At 36.8% G+C, this 19,138-nt stretch overlaps 1 protein-coding gene across 1 annotated transcript in view; it reads right to left on the bottom strand.

Moving 5' to 3' along the window:
- Positions 1-19,138, bottom strand: part of CCDC148 (coiled-coil domain containing 148) — a 258,625-nt gene that overhangs the window by 142,125 nt on the left and 97,362 nt on the right. The window contains exon 8 of the mRNA XM_036858270.1: positions 18,896-19,077. Coding sequence (XP_036714165.1) covers positions 18,896-19,077 — 182 coding nt within the window. The remainder of the gene's footprint in view (positions 1-18,895; positions 19,078-19,138) is intronic.

Below are 19,138 nucleotides of genomic sequence, written 5' to 3' on the forward strand. Positions count from 1 at the left end.
AGTGTTTGATATAATCATGGACAAAAGGCCCAAAAGGCCATCGAAATGGGAGGGGAAGTCTTCTGGGGGCAAAGGTTTCCTAGCTCTTAAAACAAGTCACAAGGAAGAAAAGGTCCCTTTCTGCTTCTGAGTATGGCAGTGTGGAACTGCTCTAGTTGTCTGGCAGAAAGTCATCTATCTACCTACAGGAAGGCAGGGCAAGAGAATGCAGAAAACTAGGCCTTGCTGTGCTTGGACTTCTCTACCTCTGTGCTTCGAATGAAACAAGAAATCGCTTTATTATTTATGTTACTTTGACTCGGGTTGGATATTCTCTTACTTTCAGCTAAAGATATCCTATTTGACAGTTGAATGGAAGAAAAATGACTTTTTAAAATGTAGCATCCTAATATTGCTTTGGAAGGAAAGTACTATGAAGGATGTAGAGATTCAAGAGATGCAGATCCAATGTGGCCAGCGACCAACATCTACAGTGACACTCCTGAGCTGACTGGGAACAGAGAAGTGTTTAACACCAAAGGCCATTTTTAAGACAAAAAAAACCCAAACAAAACCAGCTCAAACTCAAACGAACAGAATCGGTAAAGACAAGATCATCCACAAACACATTATTTGCTCTAATTTTTTAAAAAAATCCTATTGAGCCAAATCTGCTTCCATGTACCATTTTATTCTTCACTTTTGGGGAGCAAGAATATTTTTAGGTGCAATAAAGTTGAAGTGAATAAAGTTACTTTATATGGATATTATTACTCAATTTTCCAGGTTCAAAAGCAAGAATAATAGAACTGGCTTACTTCTTTGGGATGCGATGAGGAAAAATTTAATTAACGATTATGAGGGCTTCTGAAATTTTAATTGCCACATAAAAACACTTATAATATCACCTCAAACCAACTACCAGTAATCATTAAGAAACTGTAAGACTGGAATAGAAGAATGATGGTTCTTTTTCTCAGTTTGTTATTTCTTAGACATTAACAATGTTCAACTTTATGTTCTTTTATAGGCACTAGTGTTGGAAATAAACACATGCCTGTGAGTGTGGTGATTATAATTTCCTACATTACTGGTTCTCCATAGTCTCAGTTTTAATGATACGGTTTCCTCAAAGGATTATATTTACCAACAGTTGGACTTCAAGGTATAAGGAGTAGGAAAAACTTGTTATTAATTATTGATTTGATATATAAAGTAGGCATTATAGTTTCTCTCATGTAAAAATTTGACAATCCTGTCTATAGAAATTTTAATCTTGTTTTTGCTTATAGTTATACAGATTTTATTATTTAAATAACAAATTCTATTTGTATCATCCAGGTTTAAAAATAACATATATCAATTGTGCTGGACACAAATCTGTCAAGCTGCTATGTTTCCATTTTCTCCAATCTGATTTACTCAAGATTAATTTGATTTCATACCCAGCAAAAAACAAAAACCTCTCATAAATAACTCTCACTCCATCCTGTAAAACCCTGATTTTTCAGTCTCCTGAAGTATTAAAAATGTATACTTATGCAACATTACACTGTATAGTTTCTATTTGAGGCAATTATATCAAGAAGGCAGTTGTGGGCTGCAGTGATACTAACAATAAAGCCTGCTGAACTAGAAATTTATGGCCACTATTCTTAGATATACTTTTCACAAAGACATTTAAACAAACATAACATATCAGTAAATACACAGACTGAGTTATTAATTAAGCAAAAGCAAAAATCTAAGACTAGATTTTGGGATATCCTGCAGAAATTGGACCCATTTTTTTTTCCTTGATAAAATGTATTCCACCGTAGTCAAGAGAATTTAAAATATACTTCATTCCCACAACAAACCCAGAGTAGGTTGAACAATCACCAAATGTGGCTTTTAGTTCATGATCATAAAGTAATTAAGTATTTTCAATGATGTATTTATTTTAAGAGAAAGATATGAAATACACATGACAAAAAAATAAAATCACAGTCTGCAATTATATATTCTTCTATACAAAGAAGAAATACAATTTCCCAGGTAAGGTTGGACAATCCATGTTGGAATATGCCAAGAGAAAATGGGAGTTGCAGTGACCAAGGACATTGCTTGAGGGAGTCATGTAACCAGTGTGACTAAGTGAACACATTAGTGTTCAAATAATTATGCTCCTGTTTCTGAGCACTTCTCCCCTTATTAACCACCCTTGACATACAATCAGCCCAGACCAGAAATGTAGAACCTCAGACTGGACATGACCAGGCCCTGAATCTTTCCAAAAGTTCTGAGAATACATTCTCAGAGAAAAATGCCACCTGCTAATTAAAGTGTTTTAACTTCCTGTAACTTCATCAAGTAAGCAAATGTCAATGGTTTATTATGCTCCTTTCCCTCTCCTTCTTCTATCTTGTATTCACCAAGCAAAAGTCATATATGTAAGCATATGTTTACTCAAATATTTTTTAAAGAAAATCATGTGAGACATAGAAAACAAACTTATGGTTACCAAAGGGGAAGGTGGGGAGAGGGATAAATTAGGACTATGGGATTAACAGATACACACTACTATATATAAAATAGACAATCAACAAGGATTTACTATACAGCACAGGGAACTATATTTGATATCTTGTGATAACTTAAAATGGAAAAGAATCAAAAAAGAATATAGATATATGCATATATATGGATAACTGAATCACTTTGCTATATACCTGAAACTAACACAGTATTGTACATCAACTATACTTCAATTTAAAAAAAAAGAAAAGAAAGAAAATCATGTGAGGCCACTCACTGTCTCCTGAATGCTGGCTTCTGATGCTGGTTTTTATCTATTTCATCTTTTACCTTTTAGCCAATTCTGCTGGCAAAACTGACATAAGTACAGTGTTAGAGCTATGCTATATAAATACTGAAAAAGAGAGAGAAAGAGAATATGAACAAGGCACTAGTGATATTCACACATGATAGCCATAGCCAATACCTTGACCAACAAGTCCAAAAGATGAACCAAATGATAGCCTGTTGGTGAAAGTATAAATTGTTTCTACTTTCCTGGAAGGCAATATGGCAATACTCTCAAAAGCCTTAGAATTTTTCATGCCTTTTGGCCAGCAACTCCATTTCTAGGAATTCATCTAAAAGGATTAACCATGGGATTACTCAAAGTATGCTGACAAGGTTTTTTATTCCAAGGTTTTAAAACAAATATCAAAATATATAATACATACATATTTGTCCAAAACCAGGAAATGGGTTAAATTTGTGTGGATGAATTATAACAATGTATCATAATACCATGCATGTAATAACAAATATGCTGTAAAAAATATTTAACACAGTGACTTAAAACATAGAAAAGGGTTAGTAAACATTTATAGAAAAAATGAATAATATTGGATCTGGTTCACAAACTGGAAAAACAATGGATAGTGTAGAGTATTTTTTCATTTTTATGAACAATATACATAAATCTGAAATGTACAAAATGTTACCAGAGGATATCTCTGGTGTTAGAAACTTAGATAAACTTTTAGTTTCTTCTCTTTGCTTGCCGCAACTTTTAAAAAATTTTCTCTAATAAATGTAATTTATTTTCCCTAATAAATGTATTTAATAATTTATTAATAACAAACTTTTTCTCTTTTTCTCTCTCTATTAAGAGAAAATACAATAAGGAAAAGTCCATAAGCTACTGACTAGTTATTTTGAAAGTTACTAATAATTAGGTAAATTGAAAGAATTTAGTTGAAAAAATATAAAAGTTTTGGGTGTTAGCAATGCATACACAGAGGGACAAAATTGTTAAAAATCATTGGGAATTTTAGAGAGGGCAGACAGCAGAAGCAAGAAGAACTACAGTCCTGCAGCCTGTGGAACAAAAACCACATTCACAGAAAGATACACAAGATGAAAGGCAGAGGGCAATGTACCAGATGAAGGAACAAGATAAAACCCCCAAAAACAACTAAATGAAGAGGAGATAGGGAACGTTCCAGAAAAAGAATTCAGAATAATGATAGTGAAGATGATCCAGGACCTCAGAAAAAGAATGGAGACAAAGATCGAGAAGATGCAAGAAATGTTTAAGAAAGACCTAGAAGAACTAAAGAACAAAGAAAAAGAGATGAAAAATACGATAACTAAAATGAAAAATAGACTAGAAGGAATCAATAGCAGAATAACTGAGGCAGAACAGATAAGTGACCCGGAAGACAGAATGGTGGAATTCACTGCTGCGGAACAGAATAAAGAAAAAAGAATGAAAAGAAATGAAGACAGCCTAAGAGACCTCTGGGACAACATTAAATGGAACAATATTTGCATTATAGGGGTCCCAGAAGGAGAAGAGAGAGAGAAAGGACCCAAGAAAATATCTGAAGAGATTATAGTCGAAAACGTCCCTAACACGGGAAAGGAAATAGCCACCCAAGTCCAGGAAGCGCAGAGAGTCCCATACAGGATAAACCCAAGAAGAAACACGTTGAGACACATAGTAATAAAACTGGCAAAAATTAAATACAAAGAAAAATTATTGAAAGCAGCAAGGGAAAAACGACAAATAACATAAAAGGGAACTCCCATAACGTTAAAGCTGATTTCTCAGCAGAAACTCTACAAGCCAGAAGGGAGTGGCATGAAATATTTAAAGTGATGAAAGGGAAGAAACTACAACCAGGATTACTCTAACCAGCAAGGATCTCATTCAGATTCGATGGAGACATCAAAAGCTTTACAGACAAGCAAAAGCTAAGAGAATTCAGCACCACCAAACCAGCTCTACAACAAACGTTAAAGGAACTTCTCTAAGTGGGAAACACAAGACAAGAAAAGGACCTACAAAAACAAACCCAAAACAATTAAGAGAATGGTCATAGGAACATATATATCGATAATTACCTTAAACGTGAATGGATTAAATGCTCCAACCAAAAGACACAGGCTTGCTGAATGGATACGAAAACAAGACCCATCTATATGCTGTCTACAAGAGACCCACTTCAGACCTAGGGACACATACAGACTGAAAGTGAGGGGATGGAAAAAGATATTCCATGCAAGTGGAAATCAAAAGAAAGCTGGAGTAGCAATACTCATATCACAAAAAATAGACTTCAAAGAATGTTACGAGAAACAAGGACAGACACTACATAATGATCAAGGGATCAATCCAAGCAGAAGATATAACAATTATAAATATATATGCACCCAACATAGGAGCACCTCAATACACAAGGCAAATGCTAACAGCTATAAAAGAGGAAATCGACAGTAACACAATAATAGCGGGGGAATTTTAACATCTCACTTACACCAATGGACAGATCATCCAAACAGAAAATTAATAAGGAAACATAAGCTTTAAATGACACAAAAGACCAGACAGATTTAATTGATATTTATAGGAAATTCCATCCAAAAACAGCAGATTACACTTTCTTCTCAAGTGTGCACGGAACATTCTCCAGGATAGATCACATCTTGGGTCACAAATCAAGCCTCAGTAAACTTAAGAAACTGAAATCATATGAAGCATTTTTTCTGACCACAACGCTATGAGATTAGAAATGAATTACAGGGAAAAAAACGTAAAAAACACAAACACATAGAGGCTAAACAATACGTTACTAAATAACCAAGAGAACACTGAAGAAATCAAAGACGAAATCAAAAAATACCTAGAGACAAATGACAATGAAAACATGATGATCCAAAACCTATGGGATGCAGCAAAAGCAGTTCTAAGAGGGAAGTTTATAGCAATACAAGCCTACCTCAAGAAACAAGAAAAATCTCAAATAAATAATCTAACCTTACACCTAAAGGAACTACAGAAAGAAAAACAAACAAAATGCAAAGTTAATAGAAGGAAAGAAATCATAAAGATCAGAGCAGAAATAAATGAAATAGAAACAAAGAAAACAACAGCAAAGATCAATACAACTAAAAGCTGGTTCTTTGAGAAGATAAACAAAATTGATAAACCACTAGCCAGACTCATCAAGAAAAAGAGGGAGAGGACTCAAATTAATAAAATTAGACATGAAAAAGGAGAAGTTAAAACAGACACCGCAGAAATACAAAGCATTCTAAGGGACTACTATAAGCAACGTTATGCCAATAAAATGGACAACTTGGAAGAAATGGACAAATTCTTAGAAAGGTGTAACCTTCCAAGACTGCACCAGGAAGAAATAGAAAATATGAACAGACCAATCACAAGTAATGAAATTGAAACTGTGATTAAAAATCTTCCAACAAACAAAAGTTCAGGACCAGATAGGTTCACAGGTGAATTCTATCAAACATTTAGAGAAGAGCTAACACCCATCCTCATCAAACTTTTCCAAAACATTGCAGAGGAAGGAACACTCCCAAACTCATTCTATGAGGCCACCATCACCCTGATACCACAACCAGACAAAGATACTACAAAAAAAGAAAATTACAGACCAATATCACTGATGAATATAGATGCAAAAATCCTCAACAAAATACTAGCAAACAGAATCCAACAACACATTAAAAGGATCATACACCACGATCAAGTGGAATTTATCCCAGGGATACAAGCATTCTTCAATATACGGAAATCAATCAATGTGTTACACCATATTAACAAATTGAAGAAGAAAAACCATATGATCAACTCAATAGATGCAGAAAAAGCTTTTGACAAAATTCAACACCCATTTATGATAAAAATTCTCCAGAAAGTGGGCATAGAGGGAACCTACATCAACGTAATAAAGGCCATATACGACAAACCCACAGCAAACATCATTCTCAATGGTGAAAAACTGAAAGCATTTCCTCTAAGATCAGGAACAAAACAAGGATGTCCACTCTCGCCACTATTATTCAACATAGTTTTGGAAGTCCTAGCCATGGGAATCAGAGAAGAAAAAGAAATAAAAGGAATACAAATTGGAAAAGAAGAAGTAAAACTGTCATTGTTTGCAGATGACATGATACTATACATAGAGAATCCCAAAGGTGCCACCAGAAAACTACTAGAGCTAATGAATGAATTTGGTAAAGTTGCAGGGTACAAAATTAATGCACAGAAAGTTCTTGCATTCTTATGCACTAATGATGAAAAATCTGAAAAAGAAATTAAGGAAACACTCCCATTTACCACTGCAACAAAAAGAATAAAATACCTAGGAATAAACCTACCTAGAGAGAAAAAAGACCTGTATGCAGAAAACTATAAGACACTGATGAAATAAATTAAAGATGATACCAACAGATGGAGAGATATACCATGTTCCTGGATTGGAAGAATCAATATTGTGAAAATGATTATACTACCGAAAGCAATCTACAGATTCAATGCAATCCCTATCAAATTACCAATGGCATTTTTTACAGAACTAGAACAAAAAATCTTAAAATTTGTATGGAGACACAAAAGACCCCAAATAGCCAAAGCAGTCTTGAGGGAAAATAACAGAGCTGGAGGAATCAGACTCCCTGACTTCAGACTATACTACAAAGCTACAGTAATCAAGACAATATGGTACTGGCAAAAAAACAGAAATATAGATCAATGGAACAGGTTAGAAAGCCCAGAGATAAACCCACGCACCTATGGTCAACTAATCTATGACAAAGGAGGCAAGGATATACAATGGAGAAAAGACAGTCTCTTCAATAAGTGGTGCTGGGAAAACTGGACAGCTACATGTAAAAGAATGAAATTAGAACACTCCCTAATACCATACACAAAAATAAACTCAAAATGGATTCGAGACCTAAATGTTAGACTGGACACTATAAAACTCTTAGAGGAAAACACAGGAAGAACACTCTTTGACATAAATCACAGCAAGATCTTTTTTGATCCACCTCCTAGAGTAATGGAAATAAAAACAAAAATAAACAAATGGGACCTAATGAAACTTCAAAGCTTTTGCACAGCAAAGGAAACTACAAACAAGACAAAAAGACAACCCTCAGAATGGGAGAAAATATTTGCAAATGAATCAACGGACAAAGGATTAATCTCTAAAATACATAAACAGCTCATGCAGCTCAACATTAAAAAAACAAAACAACCCAATCAAAAAAGGGGCAGAAGACCTAAATAGGTATTTCTCCAAAGAAGACATACAGATGGCCAAGAAGCACATGAAAAGATGCTCAACATCACTAATTATTAGAGAAATGCAAATCAAAACTACAATGAGGTATCACCTCACACCAGTCAAAATGGCCATCATCAGAAAATCTACAAACAACAAATGCTGGAGAGGGTGTGGAGAAAAGGGAACCCTCTTGCACTGTTGGTGGGAATGTAAATTGATCCAGACACTATGGAGAACAGTATGGAGGTTCCTTAAAAAACTAAAAATAGAATTACCATATGACCCAGCAATCCCACTACTGGGCATATACCCAGAGAAAACCGTAATTCAAAAAGACACATGCACCCGAATGTTCACTGCAGCACTATTTACAATAGCCAGGTCATGGAAGCAACCTAAATGCCCATCAACAGACGAATGGATAAAGAAGATGTGGTACATATATACAATGGAATATTACTCACCCATGAAAAGGAACGAAATTGAATCATTTGTAGAGACGCAGATGAATCTAGAGATGGTCATACAGAGTGAAGTAAGTCAGAAAGGGAAAAACAAACATTGTATATTAACACATATATGTGGAACCTAGAAAAATGTTACAGATGAACTGGTTTGTAGGGCAGAAATTGAGACACAGATGTAGAGAACAAATGTATGGACACCAAGTGGGGAAAGTGGCAGCGGGGGGGTGGTGGTGTGATGAATTGGGAGATTGGGATTGACATATATACACTAATATGTATACAATGGATAACTAATAAGAACCTGCTGTATAAAAAAATAAATAAAATAAAATTCAAAAAAAATCATTGTGGATTTTAAATAGCATTCAAGATTTAGATCTCATAATTATTATTAGAATAATTATATAATTATAATTAGAATAATGATTATGAATCAACATTATAAAATTTAATAACCTATCAAACAATAAAGTAGAAATTACTTGTTATCATTCTATAGCTTTTGCCACATATTGGCTTCAGATCTGACATAGCTGAATGGAGCATCAGTTATGTCTCATCCATATGATTAATTCATCCAAATGTTAGAAAATTAAAGCCACAATCTCATCTGAGTCTAAAACAAGCAATTAAACTGTCTTCATGTTACTAATGAAATACAGCCCAAATAGAATCTAAATAGCTTCACAAACATACTGAATAAATAAACAGGTTCAACTGCAGCCAATTCTTAAAAAAATGTTTTAGTAAAAGATAATATCCTTTAAAGCTCTGTTGTCCAAGATAGAAGCCACTAGACACAAGTGGCTATTTGGCACTTAAAATGTGGCCAGTCCCAATTCAGGTGTGCTGTGGTGTGAAGTGCAAACCAGATTTCAAAGACTTTGTATGAGAAAAGAATGTAATATATCTCATTAATAATTAAATACTGATTTACATTGAAATTATATGTTGGCACTATTAAGTTAAAATATACTACCATAATACATTTTATCTTTTAAAATATTTTAATATGGTTACATAAAAATTTTAAATTATGAATGTGGCTCACATTCTACTTCTATTAAATAGCACTGCTCTAGTAGTCAACCCAATTTACCAACATCCTGGTGCATATACATGCTTGAAGTAGTGTGGTGTGAGGGAGAAGCTTTCTATTCAGATGAGCAGAAGAAACTCATTCCTGCTCAGCTATCTACTAGTTCAGAAACTTTGGGAAAATTGCTCATCTACAGCTGCAGCTGTAAAACAAATCTGTAAAATAGAGCTTTTGAAATGGGGTGTATTGAGGATTAAAATTACATGTACTTGTCATGTCATGTAATAGGCACTCAATAAATATCAATGGTTCTGTCTTCCCTCTTTATCTTAGATTTTTAAAAATCTGTATTTTTGCTTTATAAAATAGAAACAGTATGTATGCCAAAATTATTTATAATGTTACTACCTGGGGACAGCTATTGTTGTTGTTTATTTGGGTGGATAACCTCTCAGTCTTTTTCTTCTGTGGCTAAATGGATGTAACACTTTCAGAGGCAAAGGGAAAAAATAAAAAAGAACCCATGTTATGCAAGCTATTTTGTGGCCTGATTTTTAATTGCACAGCAAATTATTGCAACTACCTGTGTCATTAAAATTCTTTAATATAATTATTAATGACTGTGGCTTTCCATTGTGTGGATATATCATAATTGATGAAGCTATTTGTTGGCTATTTAGTCATTTTGAAGATTTTGCTATCACTTAAGAAAGAAAAACAATATTGAACACCCTTGAAGCCAACTATTTTTTCACTTCTATGATTATTTCCTTTAAGATTATTTCTAAAGAGACAAAGAGAATTTACACTTATAAAGATATTTGATGACATATTGCCAGATTGTCTTCCAAAAGTGTTTATTCACTAGTCATGTATAAAAATGCCCATTTCTTCCATATTTTTAAACTTGGATAAATTTCTTTTGTGTTTTGGCCTTCCCTGGTGGCGCAGTGGTTAAGAATCTGCCTGCCAATGCAAGGGACACGGGTTCGAGCCCTGGCCCGGGAAGATCCCACATGCCGCGGAGCAACTAAGCCCGTGCGCCACAACTACTGAGCCTGCACTCTAGAGCCCGCAAGCCACAACTACTGAGCCCATGTGCCACAACTACTGAAGCCTGCGTGCCTAGAGCCCATGCTCCACAACAGGAGAAGCCATGACAATGAGAAGCCCACGCACCGCAACAAAGAGTAGCCCCCGCTCACCGCAAGTAGAGAAAACCCATGCACAGCAATTAAGACCCCACACAGCCAAAAGTAAATAAATAAATAAATAAGAGAGATTCTTAAAAACTTCTTTTGTGTTTTACCATTTTATAGGTAAAAATCTGAGTATTTTAAAATTTTTCATTGCTTTGATGAGTAGAGAGGTTTTCATAAATTTCTCTGTCATTTGTATTTAGAATTACCATCCAGAGTTTCATGGACTGCCACGAGGTTATCAATTCACCTCCCAGCATCTGACCATAGAATCTTGCATCCCCACCCGTTACTGTAGTAGATGAACCATTCGTGCTTATTCCTCCACTTGTGCACTAAATCTTGTTACTGGATTATCCTCATCAGCATCAAACATACTAATATTTGTCCCATTTTAGGCAAAACAAAAGACAAAACAACAACATAAAAGTCTGGCCTTACTTTCTTGCTCTCCTTTGCAAAATAACTTCACAAAAGAGTTATCTATGCCCACTGCCTTCAATTGTTTCCTCTCATTCACTTGAATCCAACCCAGTTGGGCATTTGTTCCCACTTCTTCAACGAAAATGGTCACCAAAGACCTCCATGTGGAGCCAGCAGTCAACCATCAGTCCTATTTTATCTGACCTAGCAACATTTACTCAGTGGATCACCCCTCCTCTTCACAGTGCTGCCCACTCCCTCTTCCCTTGCCTTCTGGGACAGCACACTTTTGGTTTTCTTTGTATCTCACAGACCTTCCCTCAGTGTCCTTTGTTGGTTACCCTTCTTCTTGCTGACAATGTAATGCCAGCAGACCCAAGTGAAACAGGAGGAAAGGGGGCAGGGCACAACCTTTAAAAGAATGACATAGCCTTTGAGGATATGACATATACTGGTTAGAACCAACTAGGTCCAAGATGTTGGAAGATTCGACTCCCGGTAGACCTTGAGCCTCATTATACACACATTGTAATGGATTACCATATGCTAAATGACACACCCACAGGAACGATGACAGTTCTGAGGCTGACCATAAAAGGCCAAAAAGTGGGTGGTGGCCCAATTCCTGGAAATCCCTGCCCCTTCCCCAAAATAGTTGTAATAATCCTCCCACTTATTAGCCTATGAAATTACCCAGCCTGTAAAAACTAACCACCCCATATTCTGGGGCTGCTCTCAGCTTCTGAGACTGACAGCATTCTGTCTATGGAATGTGTAGCTCTCTAAATAAATTCACTTCTTACCTATCACTTTGCCTCTCCCTGAATTCCTCCTGCACTGAGACATAAAGAACCTGAGCTTCATTAAGTCCTGAGACCAGGTGTGCAATCTCGATTGAAAGACCATGGGTTTGAGTCCCAGCCCTTGGATTCATGTCCCAATCCGAGTTTTGGCTGAGTGAAAGTCTCAGCCCGAGTGTTCAAGTCCCAGTCAGCGTTCTGGCTGTGTGCAAATCCGATCTGAGTTGTACAGTTTCACAGGGAACTAGTCTTTGATCCTCTCCTTTGTCCCTTCACACTCTTTTGGTGATCACATCCAATTTCACGCTGGTGACTCACAAACATGTATCTCTAGCTCAGATTTCTCTCCTGAACTCCAAACTCATATAACTGACTGCCTTCATAAAGTCTGTACTTGGACATCTGATAGCATCAAACTCAACATGTCCAAACCTGAATGCCTGATTTCCCCCTCTGCTTTGCTTACAATCTTCCCCAACTCAGTTGATGGTAACTTCATTCTTCCAGTTGCTCAACCATAAAATTTTGGACTATTCTGTTGCTTTCTTCTTCTCACATACCTTATTTTAAATCTGTCAGCAGATGCTGTTGGCTCTACCTTTAAAATGTGTCCAGAAGCTGACTATTTCACACCATCTCCACTTCCTGATGCAGGCCACCCTTATATCTCACCTGGGTTTAACAACTTTCTAAGGGTTCAGTCTTTTCTTGGCCCTCCTTTCCTCCATCTTAAACACAACAACTGCCAAAGTGATTCTGCTAAAACATAAGTTAGGTCTAGTTAGCACACTTCCTCACACTTCTGCTTCCAGTAGCTTCCCATATCACTCAGAGTAAAATCAGAAGGCTCTACATGTCCCACCCTCACCCTAACTTCTTTTTTTTTTTTTTAATTTTTTTTAATTTATTTATTTTTGGCTGTGTTAGGTCTTTGTTTCTGTGCGAGGGCCTTCTCTAGTTGCGGCGAGCGGGGGCCACTCTTCATCGCGGTGCGCGGGCCTCTCACTGTCGTGGCCTCTCTTGTTGCGGAGCACAGGCTCCAGACACGCAGGCTCAGCAGCTGTGGCTCACGGGCTTAGTTGCTCAGCGGCATGTGGGATCTTCCCAGACCAGGGCTCGAACGCGTGTCCCCTGCATTGGCAGGCAGATTCTTAACCACTGCACCACCAGGGAAGCCCACCCTTACTTCTTTGACCATACCTTCTACTCCTCTCCCCATCTACCACTCTATTCCTGCCACACAAGCCTCTTGCCAGAAACACGCCCACCTCAGTAAACACTGGCTAGAACACTCATACCGCAAATTTCTGCATGGCTAGCCCTCTCACCCCCTTCATGACTTTCCTTCAATGTCGCTTCCTCAACCAGGACTATCCCCAAACTTCTATTCAAATTTGCAAACTGTTGGGACTTCCCTGGCAGTCCAGTGGTTAAGACTTCACCTTCCAATGCGGGGGGTGCGGGTTCCATCCCTGGTCGGGGAGCTAAGATCCCACAGGCCTGGCGGCCAAAACACCAAAACATAAAACAGAAGCGGTATTGTAACAAATTCAGTAGGGACTTTAAAAATGGTCCACGTGCAAAAAGAATCAAAAAAACACTGCAGTCTGTCCCCTCCCCCACAATCCCAGCAACTTGTCTTTTCCTCTAATCTCTATTGTTCCATAGTACTTATCACCTTCTAATATACTACCATGGATAATTTACTTACGTATGGTGTTTATAGTTTGTTGTGTGTCTCCAACCTGCCTCATGAGTACAGGGGTTTTTGTCTATTTTATGCCAGTAATTGCTCAACAAATATTTGTGGAAAATATGAACGATAAGTCACTTCTTCCTCTCTTTTGTCCCTTTTCTCTTCTGGCTGTTCAAGAATCAATTAATTTTGCAAAGTGTTTTTATATGTTAGAGATTTTAATTTTTTGTGCCTGATATTTGCCAACGTTTCCTATTTGTCATTTGTTTTTTACCCTTATTATTTTTTTCCTTAAAAATTCCTTGTTTTTAGAATAGACAGTATATTCACAGGCTTCAAAATTCAAAAGGTATAATAAAGGGGGGGGTTACAATAAAAATTCTCCCTCACATTCCCCCCCACCCAGGCATCTAGCTCCCATTCCCAAAGGCAACAAATGTTATCAATTTTTGCATATTTTTTCAAACATATAAAAGCAAATATATATCTGTATGTGTGTATGTGTTTTACTTTTTCCTGTTTCACACAATGTGTACTGTACATTGTATATAAGGCTTGCTTATTAACCTTATACCACACCTTAACCCTGACCCTTGGAAAGTGTTCCATATCAGTGAATGCTAAGTATTTACTTTTTTTTTTTTTTTTTTTTTTTTGGCCACACTGTGTGGCTTGCACGATCTTAGTTTCCTGACCAGGGATTGAACCCAGGCCCCCGGCAGTGAAAGTGTGGAGCCCTAACCACTGCACTGCCAGGGAATTCCCTACGTTTTTTTTTTTTTAAATCTGGAAAATAATACACTGTATGGTAGTACAATAATCTACAAAACTAGTTCCTATTGACATTAAGATTGTTTCCTCAGTCTTTAGCTACTACAATGAATAACAAAAAATAAATGACTGTATATTCAAGTATACAGTTGACCTTTTGACAACATGGAAGAAGGGTAGGGAGGGGAGGGTTAGGGGCATTGACCCTCAGCACAGTCGAAAATCTGGGGACTATTAACTTTACCAATCCTTCTCAGTTTTCCCTCCCTTTGGTGGGACAGGATGGCTGGAGTTGGGTATTTCCGTCCCCCACTTGGAAGGCTGGCGCTGCTGGACTTGTGTATTTTCCGCCCCCAGGTAGGTTAGGTTCTGATAAAACTTTGGCAGTTTAGGCTCCAATAAAATAGTTTCTCCTGAGGGCAGCCTTTGTTAAGAAGAACAGAATGCTCTGGAGTATTTCCAAACGGTTCATTTTCCCCTCCCCCGTCAGAGGCATGAGGGGATTTTTCTCAAGATATTCACTGTGGGTACCTGGTAGAACTTCTTAGGGTAAAACTCACAAAAGTGTGCTGACACCCCCCTTAACTAAGGCCCCCTAGAGTTTTTAACTCTCAAAGTTGTCCACAACTCAGCTTCAAGCAATTCATCAATTACAGTCCAGGTGTTCCTACCCCAACATTGGTTCCTGTGAAGGTTTCTGCTAAACAAGTTTCTTCTCAGGTAATTTGTGATTCTCTGTATCACCTGTGTCTCCAGCTCTGAGGGCAGTGGTTTGCCCTGTGACCTAACTTCTCTGAGGTAGTTAAGAAGAGTTGTCGATTTTCCAGTTTGTTCAACTTTCTACCCTCATTAGAGCAGAGTGGCAAATTCTAAGCTCCTTACTTGCTGGACAGAAAACTGGAAGTCCCTTTGATTCTTTAAAGATTTAATACTTGCCTGAGGAAACATCCTGTTATATTTTATTAAATGTTTATGTCATTGCATTTATTTAATTTTTTTCTTTACGATTTTCACTGCAGGTAACATGTTTTTAAAAGGCCTTCCCCACTCCAAGATTATTTAATACTTCTTTTTATTTTTATCTAATTCTTTTATGATTCTTTCTTCTTCACATTTTAATGCACCTGAAGTTTATCGAGTCATATGGAATAAGAGATCTAACCTAATTTTCTAATTCCCTGTTATTTAGTGCTGTCATATAAATAATCCCTCACAGTATAAAAATTTTACCTTTACAATAAATTAAATTATTACAGATATTTTCTGTTTTCTGTATTTCTATTTTGTTCCATTGATCTGCTACAGACATATGAACTTCCTAATTTATTTTGATATTAAAATATATATTTATATTTGGCTGTGCAAGTTTTACCACTCCCCCACCCTAGTTATTCTTCATTTTGAAGAAGTTATTCTTCACTTTGGGTGATTTTACAAGCTTAATCTTCCTAATAAATTTTGGAATAATGTTGAACAATTCTTCAATTGCAATTGTACTAAATTGACAGATTAATTTCATGAGTCATGGATATTTTGAAATCAAATCAACTATTATATAAAATTAGGAATTTTATACTCAAACTGGTTTAAGACATTAATATGGACTAATTGCCCTTGAAAATTCAGCAGTGAGGTTGGCTTCCCATGCAGTTCAAACAGGGTACCAGACCAGTTTCCCCATGATTGTCTGGGCCCTCTCCTCTCCTTGTGTGCTGTTGTCCTTCATTCACAAGATGGCTGCCAGCAGCAACCACAGCCGTGTACTTTCCTGGTAGATCCACAGGGAAGAAAATGCACTACTCCTCACAAGTATCTAACAAAAGTTCTGAGGTTTGCCTAGATCTGGACCACCCTGAGCTAATTGTTGTGACCGGGGGGAATGAAGTTATGGACTGGTGCACACTCCCAATCAGGGTCTACCTTTGGATCTGGGGTTGGAGTCATTCCAACCCAAACTGGCAAGCTGCTACAAAATAGGAGGAATTAAAATAAATATTGGGGATTAACCATGATGTCCACTGCCTTTAGCCCAATGAAAATTTCTCATAATTTAAAAATGGCCCCTAGATCTTTCAGCCTTCTTATGTTGTAGCAGTAGGCACCTGTTTAAAATATGCACACACTCACTTGTGCAGGTGTACACATATATGTATACAATCTATGTGAATTCTCACAAGGCCTAATAACTAGAACCAAAAGGGGAAATGGCCTTATCAAAATAATGGCAGAGGGCTTCCCTGGTGGCGCAGTGGTTAAGAATCTGCCTGCCAACGCAGGGGACACGGGTTCGAGCCCTGGTCTGGGAAGATCCCACATGCCGTGGAGCAACTAAGCCCATGAGCCACAACTAGTGAGCCTGCGCATCTGGAGCCTGTGCTCCGCAACGGGAGAGGCTGCGACAGTGAGAGGCCCGCGCACCGCGATGAAGAGTGGAGCCCTCTTGCCGCAACTGGAGAAAGCCCTCGCACAGAAACGAAGACCCAACACAGCCAAAAATAAATAAATAAATAAATAAATAAATTTATTAAAAAAAAAATGGCAGATACTGGCAAATGAGAGTCCAGTAAATATTACAATTGAATATATAATTCACTGCGCTAGTTAGAACAGTGCATTTACATGCCTTACTCCCCACCAGCCACAGATTTCTGATGCCCACCACCTCTGTATTTATTCAAAACAGCCCATTTAGGGACTTCCCTGGTGGCGCAGTGGTTAAGAATCCGCCTGCCAATGCAGGGGATACAGGTTCAATCCCTGGTCCGGGAAGATCCCACATGTTGTGGAGCAACTAAGCCTGTGCACCACAACTACTGAGCCTGTGCTCTACAGCCGGTGAGCCACAACTACTGAGCCTGCGCTCTAGAGCCCACGAGTCACAACTACTGAGCCTGTGCTCTAGAGCCCGCGAGTCACAACTACTGAGCCCACATGCCGCAATTACTGAAGCCCATGCACCTAGAGCCCATTCTCCGCAACAAGAGAAGCCACCACAATGAGAAGCCCACGCACCGCAACGAAAAGTAGCCACCACTCGCCACAACTACAGAAAGCCCACATGCAGCAACGAAGACCCAATGCAGTCAAAAAATAAATTAATTAATTGTTAAAAAAAAGAAATATAAGAAATACATACTTGTCACATTCATCTTCTTTCATTTCAAAGGAAGAGCCTTTTACTTCTATTGCTAATTTACTATACATGTGTCCCTTCAATAGTTTTCCTTTCTTTTCAGGTATATATTCTTTGGGGATATTTTTGAGGTCAATATAATAAAAACCATATTTTCCTACAAAATGTTTCCCAGAAACTTCATATACAGAACACTACATGAAGTAGGCTATTGATCTGACCCAGGGTGGCATTTCTGGGTTTGTTCATTAAATGAATTTTAATATAGAATTTACACTAGAGAAGATGGCCCTGCCGACACTGAATTTTAAGTCACTTAACATTATAATTGTCATTCAGAAGAGGATTGTCATTCTCAGGATACAATCGAAAGTGCATTTTCTTATTGCTATTTGCAGCAACAAGGATGGGACCTAGAGAATACCATACTAAGTGAATTAAGTCAGACAGAGAAAGACAAATATTATATACTATCACTTATATGTGTAATCTAAAAAATAATGCAAATGAATCTATATACAAAAAAGAAACAGACTCACAGACATAGAAAACAAAGTTATGCTTACCAAAGGGGAAAGGGAGGGACAGGGAGGGAAAAATTAGGAGTTTGGGATTAACTCATATAAACTACTACACATAAAATAGATAAGCAACAAGGATTTACAGTACAGTACAGAGAACTATATTCAATATCTTGTAACAACCTATTATGGAAAATAATCTGAAAAAAAATATATATATATATAACTGAGTTACTTTGCTGTACACCTGAAAATAACACAATATTGTAAATCAACTTCTTTTTAACTTCAATTTAAAAAGAGTGTATTTTCTAAAAAAAATTTATAAAACATACTTTGTGTTCACTATAGGGCAAAATCACAGTAGATTACAAGTAACATAATTCCATGGGTATATTTTCCATTGTAACCAATTTTTAGTACTGATTTGTAAATTTCCATTGAAGAGCTTCACATCTTGAAATAAAAATTCATAGTTATCAAAAATTCATGTTTGAAAACTATTTCTTACCTGTGTAGTAAAGAGATAAATAAGAGGGATATTTTCATGAAGTTTCAACCTCATAAAAATCTTTAAAACCATTATTTCAAGGAAATTACTTTGGAGAAAGAAAAAAAAAACCTCTCTATTCAACAAATAGTAAATCTAAACATTTATTGATAGCCTGTATTCCAATCACAAAGTATCTATGAAAACAGTAAATAGGAAGTATAGTGACCCCTAAAAAAGTAAAAATTTGGTGGCAAAAATCTAGATAATTCAAGTAGTTTTATTACCTGTATATATCTTTTAACTGCATATCAAAATCTTGAAGTTTCTTTTGATATTTCTCTGTAAAGTTACAGAATTCATTAAGGATTGAAGACTTCAAGTCAGGGTATGGACATTCCAAAGTTTCTAATTCCACGGGCATTTCACTAAGCAGGTTACTTCTTTCTTCTGAAGAATGATCAAGTGTCTGAAAAAAAATTGTATGATTATTTTATTTAATGTAAATGACAAATTGATAAATTACTACC

The sequence above is a fragment of the Balaenoptera musculus genome, chromosome 7, assembly GCF_009873245.2.
Source record: "Balaenoptera musculus isolate JJ_BM4_2016_0621 chromosome 7, mBalMus1.pri.v3, whole genome shotgun sequence".
Lineage (NCBI taxonomy): Eukaryota > Metazoa > Chordata > Mammalia > Artiodactyla > Balaenopteridae > Balaenoptera > Balaenoptera musculus.